The sequence below is a fragment of the Sander lucioperca genome, chromosome 13 (genome assembly GCF_008315115.2).
Source record: "Sander lucioperca isolate FBNREF2018 chromosome 13, SLUC_FBN_1.2, whole genome shotgun sequence".
Taxonomy (NCBI): Eukaryota; Metazoa; Chordata; class Actinopteri; order Perciformes; family Percidae; genus Sander; species Sander lucioperca.
In genome coordinates this window covers 12,858,753-12,875,000 of record NC_050185.1, presented here as the reverse complement: position 1 = coordinate 12,875,000, position 16,248 = coordinate 12,858,753, and the positions used below count along the sequence as shown (strand labels likewise).

The following is a 16,248-nucleotide window of genomic DNA, read 5'->3' as shown; positions in this document are numbered from 1 at the left end:
CAGAATGAAGCACACAAAATAACCATTGTCGATGTGTGCATGTTTTTTATATAATATTAGCATGTTTTATGCTGTACCATATAATGTAGGCCAAATAATGAGGCATATGCATAAATTAATCGAAGTCTGGCAGCTGGATGTCAGCAACTTCTTTATTTGACCAAGGCCAATCATTACTTCAAAGAAAAAAAACTGTTTAATTTTTGTACAGGCTGGTCACAATATGAAGAAATTAAGGCAGAAAGTATGCAAAAATAGTAGTAGCTTTTCTACACTCAATGGCCTAAACATACCATATAAAAATATTTTGTAGTCACAGCAAGGCTTACTGTTTAAAATCTAAACTCTATGGCTTACCAATGTCCACAGTAACATTCACATAAAGAGGGAGCCTCTCTACCGACATAGTCTTATATGAGCAGCTGTTCAGTCCATCCTTTCTCCATACCTGCGGTGTTCGTCCTAACAATCTCATCCTGGAAAACAAAAAAAAGAATTATTGAAGAGATTACATTTGGAGCACGAATCTGGATGCATACATTTAATTAACCAATAATGTGCTAAAACACCTAATCCCTGTCGCTGCATTTACTGACCTGTCTTTGTTTATTTCATTGCCACTGTCGCGTTTGTGAAACACCATGGTGTAGCGAGCTACATCAGCGGGTGGCCGCACAATCTTCATTTTCTGCAGCTCAACTCTGCGCGAGACAGCAGACCCACATGTATCAGTGAATCAATTAAGGAATATACTAAATCTGCTCCAAATGTGATCAAAAGAAACACTTGATACTGTTTTCACTTGCATCTCACCTGATGCGAAGGTCGTCATCTTCTCCGCCCCAACCCCAGTAAGTGTTTGAGAATCCATTCACTTGAAGAAACTGCTCTTTGGTCATAGCTGTTACTCCTCCAAAGTAGCCTTTGTAACGCAGCCTGAGAGTGGAAGAATATGAAGAAAGATTACAGTTCTTTCTTTATAGCAGAGCTTTCACGATAATGTCAGGCCTGAGGAGACTGCTATCCATTAATATTGTGTTGTTTATTTACAAGGGTAATATACTGTAAAGTGTAACTGCTGACTCATGACTTACAGTAAGTTTACTCTAAGTCATATACTTACTTGTATCCTGTGGCGTTCCGGCCAACCACCAAGTGTTTGGGCTGCTTGTCACAGACATATAAGTTGTGATCGTTTTCAGGAACCAGGTCCACATCATGGAAGATGAAGCACTCCCAACTATAGTCCTTCAGTGCCTCCAAATACCCGACATTGAGTAACTTGGCACGGTTAAAAGTTGCATCGCCAGCCTTTAAAAAATAAAAAACACAATAAAAATTACAATTTGCTGTTGTCTGTACAGTTCAAAGTTCAGTGAAGAAGTCAGTGTTCGTATGTGGTATCTGATGTCTCATAATGCTTTATCCATTGAAAAAAATACATCTATTGAAAAAAAAATGTAATAGGTAGGAGGGTCAGAGCACAGGGTCGCCTACTGAACAGCCGCAGCTCAGAAAATGATTCAATGCTGCTTCCGTGAGCCAGTTAATTAATAACTTTCACTGTAGCAGTGGAGTAATTACATTCAGACTATTATAGGCAAATAGACTGCTTAGCAGGTACATTTAAAAGGAGTTTAATGTGATTTATTCTGGTTGATTTTTTTTTACAAGTAACCACCATGAAAACCGGACACTACCTCAGTATGGAACCAGATGATCGCATAGAAACCACAACATTATAAAGCATTTCATACAAAAAACTAAAACTATTCTGGATAAATATTTTGCTTTACACACAAGTCCAAAACACTGCATTCAAATTATAAGATAATTTAACCAGTGCTTCTGACACAATTTTGATTTGCAAGTCTCTAGTATCTATTATATATATATATATATATATAAATATATAAATATAAATATAAATATAAATATATATTTATATATATATAAATATATATAAATATATAAATATAAATATATATATAAATATATATATATATAAATATATATATATATAAATATATAAATATATATATAAATATATATATATAAATATATATATATATAATATATAAATATATATATAATATATATATATATATATATATATATATATATATATATATATATATATATATATATATATATATATATAAAAACACATTTTTTTTTTACTTTTTTTAGTACTAAGAACAGTATTTGGTTGCAGATGATTTGCCTTTGGCATGTGAAAATGTTTTGCCTCACTAGTTTCTTCTTGTTTTTCAGCAGCAGTGTTTGTGTATCACTGAACATGAGTGGTTGCTTTCACAAACTCTTTAAAGAAGACTGCTGACTGAAACAGATTTCATTATTTAGAGTGAAACATTGAGCAACTAGCCAGTTGGTTGGTTTTCCTTGCCAGTTGTAAGGGTAACTGTACAGAATGTGGAGCCTGTATACCTGCTGGATGACATAAATGGCGTAGTGTAGCTGCTGCCTCTGCAGAAAGGGGTGCAGGTGGTGCAACAGGTACAGGAGGTGTCTCTCTCTGCTGCGATGAGGGATGAGGATTGCTACACTCTGCCTCGCTGTACAGTCTGAGGGCTCGTACTCGCCTTCAGTCACTCCTTTGTTGTCACTCACCACATCCTTCAGTTTCAGAGAGGATTCAAAGGACAGCTTCAGAGCTCCCTCTGTGGAAGTTCACAAATTCAAACAGAAATCTGAGTGATCGTTCTGTTATATGTGATTCATAAATGTCACATTTTCAAACTATTTATTTTGCTCCGTTTTTAAAACCTATACAGGACAGACAACATGTAGCACATACAAACACAATTCACAAGTGTTTTAAGATTATGATGCTGATAAACACTGGGGGGGGGGCTGATAAATACTGGGACTTTGAAAAACATGTACTTACAAATCAAAATCATCTATAATCATGCACAGCACAATCAACCATTACTTTAGTTTTGAGAAACTAACCACTCTGCTGTAGTCACTACTGTTCAAGGTGACATTGCAGATTAATGATTGGCACTAACCCTTGTCTGGTTCGCTACATACAGTAGCAGTTAAGTTATCTACTCTGCCGTTCTTTCATGTAGGATGTCACGTAGTCAGTGTGAAAGTGGAGAACTTACAGGAAGAAAAAAAAAAAAAAAAATAGACCAAACAAATCATTGCGATTTAGCAAGAGGGCACCATAAGCAGATAGATTTACATTACTCCTGAGAAACCCAGCTAAATCAATCAATATTATATACACAGTAAGTTGGTCACCTCTTTAAACTGCGCTTTGGTACTTACGTAGCAATGGTGACTCTTGAGGGCATTCTACTTTCGGGGGTGGAGTATTCAAGAGATCGGGTGCCTCTGTCCAAGTGTTAAGTTTATCCCTCAGACTGTCTCCTTTGTCAGGAGTTTGTGGTGTGGCGGAGAAAACCCGGCCAGGTTTCACTGTTTCGCCTGAAAAAGTTGTGATCCATGCGAGCACTGAGAGCAAAAGAAGGAGCAGTACAAAATATTTCCCCCTCCGCAAAATCTTGTACAGAGGCGAAAAGAAGCCCATGGCTGTGTAACTGCGCTGATATGAAACAGTTGTTGCAACTGTGGGTGCTATCAGTTAGTAAGATATTTCCACCCTGCAGGACATTTCAGCAAAATTACTGACAGCCACAGTTCCACTAACCAGTCATCCCATGGCGATGAAACATGCTGCAGAGCTATACAGTGAATCAAGTATATGAACACTGTAAAGTAAGGAAAAGTTATTGGTGAAAATCCATCGCTGAACCCTCAAAATCCAGTTTCAGGAGGTGAGGCCAAAACTTCCTCTGTTCTCCGACAACTGTAGATTGATTTTGAGAGAAAATATGTTACTGCCAAGAACGGGCATCATTTTTGCATCATAATCACTTACTTATCTTCTCATGCCAAACTACACCCTGACAGGGCAGGTTCTAGTTTTTAAGAGATATCTCCATTACTTTCCACACAACAAAAAACACCTGATGAGATGTTAGTTCCTCAGTTTTCTTTACTATTGTGTTTAGAGCCATTGATTCTGTTACACATCACTGAAAGAGCTTCCTGAATGGTGATTTCACACCCACTTTTTCTGTTCCTCAGACGAAGTTTAGTATCACAATGCAAACCCTCGCCTTTCTCCTGACTTTTACTATTAATCTATTAACTATCCAACGCTTATTTTAACTATTGATTAATATTTCGATTACTTGTTTTGTCCGATCTGCAGTTTAAACCAATATATTCAGTTTACAATAATGAAACAAAATCTAAGTTATTGGCCATGCATTTCCACACTGTAGCAAATACAACAAATATAATATATCATGATACAAGATATCAAGCAAGGTAATATAGCAAGGCAACGCTCCCCAGGTAATAAAACAGAGAAATGTAACCACCATGAGCACATAACGTTAGTAGTATTCATTGTCAAGTATTGGCTGTTGGAAAACGTAATAAAGAGTACAACTTTGGCAATTTTAGCTTTTTTTTCACTACGATTGACAGTGACAAGCTAACATTGGCTAGCTCTGAGCAACACCATATCTAGCTAACATTAACGTTAGCGTTATTCACGTAAAGACTATACGCATGACTCTTTTTACATCGCTGACAGCTTCGCCTGATTACTGGCCATGTTTTATCACATTTGTTTCAAGAGCTGGCTGCAGCTGTGCCCAGATGAGCTCTATGTGCAGAGTTAGCGTAGCTGTTAGCTAGCTGACGAATGCGGATAGAGTTACGGCAAAGTGCTGTAAAAGTTAAATTTTAGCATTAGGCTGACAGTCGCACAGCGTCGAGCCCAAACAAAGGATGGCCTTATTTCAGTGAAACGCAAGCGAGTACTTTCCTTTCCTGATTTTGGAGATAAGAGTGGTTTAGCCATCTTACCTAGCTAGTAGACACAAGTGTTACCATCCCAGGAGCAAACGACAACACTGTATCAAACAAACATAAAATACACAATACTTCTCCTGGATGTATTTCACAATAAAAGCACTGAACTTCGGAAAAGTGATTTCTTCCCATCAAGTCGCAGGTGTATCTTTGTTTTGCAATTTTGCAAAAATGTGTGCCGATAGGCTACCTCAAAATGTCTGTACATATCTATTTAATTCTACTGAAACCGTGAGATTCACAAACAGCAGCCCCTGTCGCTTTAATTTTGAAGGCAGCATCAACAAACAGGATGTAATTGCTTTTTATGCGTGGCTTGATGAAGCTCAAAGCATGGTACATGTTTTGTATGGATACTTCTGTTGTGTTGTTTAAAAGAAATAATAATGATAAAGGCACCACAGGCTTAACATTGATTTACATAATATTTTGCAACTATTTTGCCCCAACTTTATATATTATAATTACAAAACAAAGTTGGTATATATAGTTAGATGACAGTATCTTGACAGTAACTAGAATATATATTAATTTGTTCCATACAACTGAAAAACCTTTAATAAATGTCAGGGCTAAGCACATGCTGTAAATGGCTGAGTAGGGAAACAAAATATGGCATAGCTACAATATTTTAACAGTGCTATTCACATAAATAACAAGGCCATGTATCTGACTTCAGCAATATCTAAATTATATCGATTAATAAGCCTATGTTGAACTAAAATGTGACTTCCTGATGCAAAATCATAGAATTAGAGCAGTCTTTGAAAACAGCTGCAAAACACAATGCAGGCTCAAATAGTCTTTCTTCAATTTAGTTAAATATAGCTTTCTCTTTAATACTAGAATATATCATAAAAGCACTGCCTTCTTATTGCAAATAATGATTATTATTAAGTTAAATGAGTTGGAGGAATTTTAAATTTAGTTGTGTAATATTTGTGTATGCAGTTGTGTGTCCTCTTCTCTTAGCCAGGACCACGGCTGTGACAAACACTCCCATCATGCAATGCTCCCTGGTCATTTTGTCCAATATATTTCTCATCCCACCCTGCAGATCAAACATAGACAGCATACTGGGCTACACTGGCTCTCAGGATAAAGGTCTTGTCCTCCTGCCAACAGAGGAGGCGGTTGTCCAGCTGCTCCTCAGCCTGCTTCAGGTCAGCCATGATACTGGATGTCGCAGCATGTCATTATCCTGTTGAGCAAAGTGGGAGGTCCTGCACTCTTCAATGCCTTTTTATCCACTTCTTTCTTGTGCCTTCTACTGCTGAGAGTATTCCTTTTGGAAAGGTCCTTAGTAAAACAAAGAAACAGCAGGATGCATTTACTTCCTGTTGCTTTTCTCTTTTATGAAGATTATTTTTTGGGCTTTTCCGCCTTTAATTGATAGGACAGCTAGGTGAGAAAGGGGAGAGAGAGGGGGACGATATGCAGGAAATCGTCACAGGACTCAAACCCTGGACCTCTGCACCGAGGCATAAGCCTCTGAGTATATGTGCGCCTGCTCTACCCACTGAAACAACCCGGCCACGATGTTAAATCACTCTTTATTGAGTTAATTTGATTATTGGGATCTTTTCTTTTTGAATTACTATTGTGATGTTCTGCTTTTTATTTCACTCAAGATTAGTTTCCTTTTGGTTTTCTGTAATGCTATTGTATTTTGTAGTTTGACTGTTGGGCTGAGGCTTAAGATTTAACTCTATCTCACTTGCATGTGGTGGATTTTACTGCAGATTTTTCCTAAGGAATGTTTTCTTGGGTGCAATTCCGAAGATGGCGTTGTCGAGCTATAAATGTTTAAGCCTTAACTAGCCCTTAGTTACATTCATATATTTAACCTTAAAAGTTCTCAAATGCCTTAGGGAATATTTTTTGAGCATGGAAAAATAGGTGGTTATGGCGTAGTGGATATGACACATTCCTTTGATGTGGGTGAGCTGGGTTCGATTCCCACTGCGATACATTAACCAATGTGTCCTTGAGCAAGACACTTAACCCCTAGTTGCTCCAGAGGCGTGCAACTCTGAAATATAGCAATTGTAAGTGGCTTTGGATGAAAGTGTCAGTTTAAATGACATGTAATGAAAAACTCTATTAATAAGTATTGCTCTCCCATTACCGGAGCCTTTAATTGGTATTTATGTGAAAGAAAAAAGTAAAGTAAAAAGTAAAAATATCATAAAAACTAAATGTACTGTGTTTATAATTAGAATTTAATTTCAGTACACAAGTAGCCAATCATGAAAAATACTTAACATATGCAGAAGGGCCCCTTTCATATTGTTATAATAAATATGCATATTATTTTATTGTTCTATCATTACTTCATAGTTCAAGAGTCTTTTCTGCTCAGGAAATAGTTACAACTTAGATTCTTCACACTGGACAGTCATACAGAGTGGATCAGAATAAACAGTGCCTGCCCCAAGCTGCTCCTCCCTCCTTTCTATACCTCCTCCATTCAGTAAAGACATGACTGTGTGGTGTAGGCCTATTGCGAGAATGACATTAACATGTGAGATAGGCCTGCACTGTTTGCAGTTGTCACAGACTTGTGATAAGCAAGCTGCAAACAGAGAATGTTCTCTGAAAGATCTACACCAAAATGTCCTGTAGACTTCCATCAGAATGATCAATGTTCTGTTTCGATCAGGGTTTTTTCTTTTATTCAGATCTATTTTTCTGAGAGAATCTGGGTTATTTACTGTATACTGGCACATTGTTTCATATGTATGATAGTTACTGTAATACATTGAGAATGGTTCAAAGTAATTCAAGTAATAGTAAGTTTTACGAGATCCACAATTTTGCTTTTTGTTTTTTGTATTGAATTTGTAATTTTTAAACTTTTGATCAGACCTTTTTCTAGAGAGGGGATCAGAATGGATGGATGGATGGATAGATAGATAGATAGATAGATAGATAGATAGATAGATAGATAGATAGATAGATGCAATACAAGTTCACTAATCTAAATAAGATGTAACGTCTCCAAAGAAAAAAACTTAATAATCTAACGTAACGTTTTTAATTGTACAAAATCTTGTATTATTATTATTATTATTATTATTATTATTATTATTATTATTATTATTATTATTATTATTATTATTATTATTATTATTAATAGGCTTAGTGTACATCAGGTTTATGCTGAAAATATTAAGATTCAGGTATGGTACAGTATATTAGTTAGACTGGTCATCTTTCTGACAAAATGTTAAGAAAATGAGAAGATGAAAAGTTCTATTTCAAAATAAAGTCCAAAAGTACAGCTTAATAATGAGATTGATGAAGGTGACGTTTGACACATCCACGATATGCTATTACATTAGTGAACTCCTCCTTGGCTCCTCGAAACTCAAGGACAGAGTAACTGTTCCACTGCCAAAGCTCACTCTTGGCTTATTCCTTCCTGAAGTCGAGTTGCAGTCATTGCCATTGGTCTTGAGGCTAATGGATGAGGACGGAGTTGAGGCAGAAGATTCACCAATGCTGCCAGACCTTTTTCTCGCAGCTGAATTGTGTTTCAGTGTAGCTTTGGCAGCCACTTTGAAAGCGTGGGCTGCGGTGCTGCATCGGACTTCCTCAATGGTGTTCCTGGAGGGTTTGAAGAGGATGATGTAGACCTTGTTGAAGAAGATACAGGCCAGCAACCCAAAGCTAGATGCCAGTATAGCAATGACCTCCACAGCTGAAACAAACTTTCCGTATGTACTAAAATACGCAGGGATAAAAGAGATCCAAACAATAAAGAATATGAGCATGCTGAAAGTGATAAATTTGGCCTCTGTGAAGTTTTCTGGAAGTTTCCGTGATTTGAATGCAAAGAAGAAACATATAGCTGCCAGGAGGCATGTGTAGCCAATAAGAAACCCAAGAGCCATCACAGAGCCCTCATTGCAGGTGATAAAAATTATCTCATCAATGTCATGATTCCTGTAGCTGGAAGGAGGGGCGTTGTAAAGCCAGACCACACATATCATGACCTGGACAAATGTGCACAGAAACACCAACAAAAACTGCAGGTTTAATCCCCACCATTTACGATGGAGACTTGTGGGGATCTTGGCTTCAAATACCAAAAGCACTCTGTTGGTTTTCACAAGGATGCAGGAGATACAGAGAACAAAACTGATCCCAAAGGCAGGTTGGCGTAAACGACATGTCCAATCCTGTGGCTCTCCGATGAAGACGAGTGAGCTGGAGAAGCAACAGATGAGTGAGAACAGGAGGACGTAGGACAGTTCTCGGTTTGTGGCCTTTACTATTGGGGTGTTGCAAAATCGGACAAAGACTCCCATCACAAAAGCTGTCAAGACAACACCCAGCACTGCGCATATGGCCAAAGCTATCCCAAATGGTTCTGTCCAGGAGAGAAACTCAATTTCCTTCAGGAAGCAGAATGTGTGGTTCCCATTGGACCAAGAGTTATTTGGACACTTGGTGCAAACACTGGCATCTGTATATATATATATATATAAAAAAAATCTGTGTTAGAAGTGCAACATTTGCCAGGTGTAACATTAGTAGATATGAGAAGGTGAATATTTGGCATCTTGGTACCTTTATGGTTACTGTACTCTCCATCTGAGCACTCAGTGCATTCAAAGCAACATGTGGGCATACTGTCTATGATCCCCTTTCTTGTACCAGGTTCACAGTCTTCACTGCAATTAGAGAATGGCACCTATGAGATAGAAACAGACAAAACAGTTGCATGAGAAAGAGCATGACATTTTATAGTTATAATATGTTCAAATGTAATTGGTGTAGGGTTTTATTATTTAAAAAATAGTGAGTTTGGAAAATGGTGAACTATTTTAGGGGCATTATATGCTTTTACTACCAAGTCAACAGTAGAGAAACAACAGGAAGTCAGGAGCAAGATGGGTAATGATATTCTAACAAAGAATGATCGTCAGATTTACACCAGGGACCTTGGTGTTCATAGTCGGTACCTTAAGCCCAAGACTACAAGAGCTTCTCCTAAACTCGGTGTCTTTTGTATTCACAGGCTGAATTATAAATACAACAGAAGTCTATGAGAATTAAGTGGAAAGTTTAAATATTCAGCAACATTTAAAATTTACAGATACAACTCTGAAATGAAACAATGTATTGTTTATAGTAGAAATTGTGTTTATAGAAAACACCAGTTCTATACAGACTGCACATTTGAAAGTTAGGACATATTTGTACTATAGCTACATATTATGCTAAGACACCGTCACTGTGGCCTCAGTTTTTGACATATTTCAAAACCTTTACAACATTTAATTTCCAGAATCTAAACAATCAATGAATCAGTGTTGTTAGTACATGAACAAATCTTTAAGGAGTTTTTGGAGTTAATTGATTATGCAAATTTTGTAGAGTGATGGACTTCGCAATGACCATTGTTGCAGTGAAGCAAAGCACCTTCTGGTTATTTTTTCAGCTGCTTCTGGGACATAACGATACATCATGTAATATATTTATATATACATGTATTAGAAGAAGAACAAAAATCCAAGAGATTGCAAGATGATTAATACAACAGGGCCCATTTCCTAAAAGCAACTTAAAGCTACACTAATCAATTTTCTTAATGAACAATTGGTCAAATCACCATGTGTAATGCAAAGGCAGTCACGTAGTAGTGGTGACAAACCCACAGATAATTTTCAGACAACTCTGCCATTCCCTTCCTCAGCTCTACAAAGTGTTTTAGCATCTTTCTTCTCATTGTTTTGGTTTTGTAGCCCTCACACTTACTGTTTGGTTCACTCTCACTACTATTATCAACTTGTTTCCAGCTGTTATAAAAACACTATATTTATACCTGCCAAGACAGCCAAAGTTAGTGACTAGCAAATAATATAAGCCAATATTTGCTAACATGTTTGCCATAACAATTTGACGAGGTGATAATACAGTATGTCAGTGTTGTATTTACAGCTAGTTCTGCTGCCCCCAAGTGGACAAAAAAATCCAGTTGATGCAGCTTTAATGCAAATATAAGTTTCATTGTAAGCCCAAGGGCTAACATCATTTTAGCTATAAGTTTAAAGGGAAATGGGGCCATGTAGGGATTGTAATAATGTACATTTCCTTCCTTGCAAGGATTACCTGCTTATAATTCTAAGTAGATCGTGCCAGGAAAATGAAAAATACATCAAATAACAGGGGAAAAACTGAAAACATTAATGGGAACATCCTCTACAGAACAGTTTGACTGACCTCAGAACTGTATCCATTCCACAAAATCTTTGTCTTGTCAATAAACAGTTTGGCTCCTCTCTTGATGTGCATGTTGTAGTATCCGACCTCCTCAAACACCACAGAGCCATGCTCAGCAGACCTGTGCCAGTTTATAATGGTGTAGTTTGCTGCCATGTCTGCATTCTCATCAAAGTGCATCTTTTCCCCCATACTGTTGGTGTAGTTCAAATGTCTGAGCTGCTTCAAGACCTGCGACACAGAAACACACATATTTGGATACAAACTGGCAAATGATTAGGTATTTAATTGCTTTGCTTTGGGGTAAATGCGCGACATTTTACCTGCCATGCTTCCATTTTCTTTATATCTGCACAGGAATTGTTGGCAAAGAGTCCATGTCCAGGTGTGCAGGTGAGTATGTCCTGCAGGGCCTGTGCAATGGAATAAACTGCAACATACGCATTATAGGAGATTCGAAGGTGTGTGTAGTCCAGGTACGGGGTCTCAACACTCGTGATGTCTTCCTCACCAGTACACAAAGGCCTGAAACTAGTGCTGCCATTCTCACTTTCTCGCTGTCTCGGGCTGTCTTCCAGATAACAGTTAAAGGTTTCTTCCCAAAACTCCCTGACAAATTCATTATGACTGTCTCTCTTTGGTTGGACCTTTTGTAGGAACTCTCTAAAGCCAGCTATATGCCCTGCCTTCAAAGCGACGCCAATTGTACCCGCCACAACATCAAGATATTCTGGTTTAGCAATAAGAGAGGAGCTAGCCCACGCTTCACTGGCTAACCAGATACGATCTGTGATGTTTCTCCTCACCATCTCTTTGATTAAAGGCTCGATATCTGGGCCGCTGGCAAATACAACAATGACTTTAGCTGTTGAGTTCTCAATTCTGTCAGCCAGCGCTTGGATTTCATGATCCTCAAAGTACTGAGAAATAAGCTCATTAAGGTGAATGCAGATGTCTCGCTCCTCCATCTCCTTCTCAAACTTTTCGATTCCTGGGCGCCCATAGTCGTCATCTGAGGCAACAGCAATGACCCAGTTCCACTCAAAGTACTCAATGATGTCTGCCATGGCTGTGGCCTGGTATTCATCGGTTGGAATGGTTCTCATGAAGGACTTGTACTGTTTCTTGTTGCTCAGTAGGCGACTAGAAGAGGCATAGCTGATCTGAAACGGTAAAGATTACAGGTAATCTATCAGTTTTTCATTGTGTCTTGCTTTGTTATCTTTATTCAATATAAAGGTTGTTTCATTTTGTTGATAAAACACATCATCCAGGTGGCATTACATTTCCTGTAAAACATGTTATCCACTGCAAATGAATTTTAGGTGCACATCATTTTTAGGATACAGGGTTGCCATGTGCTCAGTTGTAAGGCCACGAGTATTGATGTGGTACTGATACTGTTCAGTTACTCACCTGAGGAATATAAAAAAGACCCAGTAGGTTTGCGACTGCTGTGGAGACTGCGGATCCAGCTGCTCCTACGACTGCTATGGTTGCTGGGATGTGATCAGTGCAATTACAAAATTCATCTAAATTCAGGGAGTCAATCTTATTTTGGGCGACAAAACTAAGCGTAGCTTCCAGGGCTTTTGACACGGTGTTGCATGTGTCAAAGATCCTGTAGCCAAGGGTGATATTGGGCAGGAGAGTACTGCTGTTGTTTATCTCATCAATCGCAAAAATCATGGCCTGTAGCCAACGGAAACCTCGGAAATTGAACCTGTAAATGCAAACAAAAGTGAAAAAAGTGATTCAGACAAGTTGAGCACACTCATTCAATCAAATCATATATAAACCAGTCTCAAAATGTTACCTGACACACTGTGTGGATTCGGGCCGAGCTGCGAGGTCTTGGTCTTTGGATGCAACACCAAAGTGTATGGGGAAAAGACCTCCAAGCAAAATATCACCAGTCATCTGTGCTAACTGATGGGGCCCATAAGTTGAAATCACAACACTGGACCCCAACACTATCAGGTAATACAGAACCAGTCTCATCTTTCTCATCTTTCTAATGGATAGGATTATTTTCTACAACTCCCCAGAGTGAAGGTATTCTCAGTAGTATCTTCTCCCAGCGAACTGCCTGCTGCGCTGTTTTGTGTTATTCATGTTTGCACTGAGAAGATTCTCTGACTCTAGAAAAAAGGGAAAAAAACATTATGCTTTTGTAGCCAAATGGGCCAAAATCACACCCCATATTCAATATAATTTTATTAAAAATAAACATGTACAAAGGGAAACTTTGTTTTAGTGGAAAATTAATCAGCAGCAGTGAGATGCATTTTCTTGATAATTCAACAACATATAAACATCATTCTTGTGCTTTGTGGAAAGCTCACTTTCCCACATACACAGGGACAAAGGGCGAGAATGGTATTAAAAGCTAACATGACCTAGGGCTATTATTACCTACTCTAGCAGCAGGACTACGCAGTTACATACGTTTTTAAGATTTTGCATACGTTTTTTTTAACATTTGCCTGCTCTAGTAATGTTTCTAAGAAGAAATGATTTTTAACATTCTATACCTCAGTAACGTTGCAGTCATGCTGCTTGAAACATCCATCTGAACCGAAATAGATTCTGGATTTACATGGGTGAAGTCACACTCTAATGACCCTCCTTCCTGAGAGTGCTCGGCCTCGGCCGCTGTGGCCAGTGAACCAGGTCGCCATGGAGAGAAGCCTACTGCAACTGGCTATTATTGTTGGAAAAATGCTGGGGCAGAGCTGTGATAATGAAGTAACAAACAGCTGTAAAGAGCCACTGTTTGCCATATTAACCATTATTGAGAGAAGTACGCATAGCTATATAAAATCTACTTTAGTTTCCTTTTGCCATTATTTTGGATGGAAAATGTGTTAATAAAATATTTAATTTCCAACAAAAGTATTTTAGAATGTAATTATCCAATGTACAATGTTAGTATCCCATGTCTCCCAAGTCTTCTTTTTGTAAATAACAATTTAAAAAAGCCAAAATTACAATTGAAGTGATAAAAATAGATTAAAGCACACTGATGTTTTCTAGCAAAGCAAAATCAGCCAAGTAATTGATCGTAATATTATCATCTGATTAACTGATTAATTCTTAAAAAAGTAAGCGTACTCTGGCTGAATTCTGTAAAACAGTTCTTCGGTGCTTTTTAACTCCAAAAGTAAAACAATTAAAACATCACACATGGAAAACAATACAGAATCAAACTTACCGCCTGAACTTCTGAGTGTGTGATTTAAATAAGCTTGAAACAGATAATGTGCAGGTATACGCAGCTTTTAAGGCCTTTTGCCAAAAATATCCAAGGTGCTGAATGTTCTCCCTGGACAATGGTGTGAGCTTCTGAACCTCTTTATGCAGATGAATCATTAACAGGGAGTGGGGCAGTCCATTTCCTTCAGCTAATGAAGTCTACTTACAGTTCACTCCTCCTGAACCTGGCAGAGATTTAAAAAATGATCTACTATTAGCACGCCATTACAGGAATACAATTATGCACACTAGCTACTATGAGTGACACCAGAATATGATATAGAGGAGACATGTTGTGAAGGTTATTTTTGTCTACAGCCTCCATTAACATGTATTTCGAGTTGTGTAACTGGATGTTTGTATCTGTATTACTACACATATTATAAATAAATATAATTTATTTTTCAAGCAAAACATGTTTTGAAGGTATAAGAAAAAAAGACATCTCAAATTAGGTCCAAAGTGCAACAGTGCAATTTTATTCATGTTCATTTTCTTAATGGAAAAACTAATATGCAAACATGTTTCTCAGTACTACTGGCACCTTCACATTCAAATTACATCCTCATGTGATTGATATTAAGTGATCAGTTTTCTAGGCAGATTTAATCTTTTATTGCATTTTCCATAAGATGCAAAATGCTGCAGCATGAACCCCTAGAAGCAGTGGATTGCACAATTATGGTCCTCAAACAATTAGCTGCTTCCTTATGCTCTGATAAACAGGTCTTCAATTTGTTGCTAAGCATATGTCTCCGGTAAAAACAATTTCAGTTTACAACATGTTGACTTATCTGTGACACAGCCCAACGCTGTTTCCATGAGACATCGGGCACATCGGGATAAAAGTCTGTACTCTAAAGTTACTTCATAGTTTCTTATTTGTTTTAATCATATTTACAGCTGGAAGAAATTCATCTCCCTCTCCAGCAGTGATTAAATAAAGAAAAGCAAATTTGGACCTCAACATAGCAGGAAATTCCGAAATACTATAAAGTTTTCAGAAGATGCATTAGCAGAGCTGGACACACTGCCCTCATGTGGAGGATGAGGCCAATGATCAAACACAAGTAATGACTAGAGAGGCTCTTGTGATTACACCAACGCCAAATTGGTCCAGGGGCGTAAAGTGGGGGGGCCAAGGCCCTCTTCACTACTTTCTACCCCCTTTTATCCGGCGCCCTTGCTCGGACCACACCCATCTTCAAACTCTGCCTTAATTTTGATCTCAACCTATGATCTCAACTACACACCTGTAAAGTTTCATGACTTCATCGTGCAGGGTTGTAAAGCTATTTGGTGACAAAACATGTCCACAGACAGACAGACAGAAATATAAGCACCTGGAAAAGTAGCTTCCGCTACAGTAGGCGTCTCCAGTATCACATTTTGCCATAATGATACACACACACACACACACACACACACACACACACACACACACACACACACACACACACACACACACACACACACACTAAGGGCCCTATCTTGCACCTGGCGCAGTGCAAAGCCCGAAGCAAGTGTCTTTGCTAGTTAAGACTGATGCAGTTGTCAATTTTCCGTCCAGCGCCCACGTCCAGTGCTTAATTTGTAAAGTGGGAGGTCCCGGAGAGCAGAGGGGGGGGGGGTGGATCCGGCGACTCAAAACGGGTGTTGGAGGTAACGGAACCAAAACAAAAATTACACCTGCCTACGTAGCTTCTCTGACTCTGACTAAAAGAGCCTACACAACGCTGTGTGTACATCAGGGCAATGTTTATTTTTATTTCAGAACGTGCACTGCATCGGTGCGAAATGTAAAAAAAATTTAAAATACACTGCAACCATCGTTTTCAAAAG

At 38.2% G+C, this 16,248-nt stretch overlaps 2 protein-coding genes across 2 annotated transcripts in view; both read right to left on the bottom strand.

Annotated features, from left to right (window-relative positions):
- The window catches only part of b4galt4 (UDP-Gal:betaGlcNAc beta 1,4- galactosyltransferase, polypeptide 4), a 5,770-nt gene extending 763 nt beyond the window's left edge, over positions 1-5,007 (bottom strand). Inside the window, exons 1-7 of the mRNA XM_031320288.2 lie at positions 4,915-5,007; positions 3,301-3,841; positions 2,449-2,681; positions 1,124-1,311; positions 814-936; positions 597-701; positions 1-476 (exon numbers count right to left, since the gene is read on the bottom strand). The exon at positions 1-476 is cut by the window's left edge and continues 763 nt beyond it. Of these exons, the coding sequence (XP_031176148.1) occupies positions 347-476; positions 597-701; positions 814-936; positions 1,124-1,311; positions 2,449-2,681; positions 3,301-3,562 (1,041 nt within the window). The 5' untranslated portion in view covers positions 3,563-3,841; positions 4,915-5,007 and the 3' untranslated portion in view covers positions 1-346. The remainder of the gene's footprint in view (positions 477-596; positions 702-813; positions 937-1,123; positions 1,312-2,448; positions 2,682-3,300; positions 3,842-4,914) is intronic.
- Positions 5,008-8,047: 3,040 nt separating this feature from the next.
- casr (calcium-sensing receptor) lies at positions 8,048-14,481 on the bottom strand. Its single transcript, XM_031319894.2, has 7 exons — positions 14,366-14,481; positions 12,968-13,292; positions 12,568-12,874; positions 11,475-12,314; positions 11,152-11,382; positions 9,496-9,619; positions 8,048-9,391 (listed from the first exon to the last, which is right to left on the bottom strand). Exons 2-7 carry the CDS (start codon positions 13,159-13,161, stop codon positions 8,256-8,258), a joined length of 2,832 nt encoding a protein of 943 aa, XP_031175754.1. The 5' UTR covers positions 13,162-13,292; positions 14,366-14,481; the 3' UTR covers positions 8,048-8,255.
- Between the last annotated feature and the right edge of the window lie 1,767 nt (positions 14,482-16,248).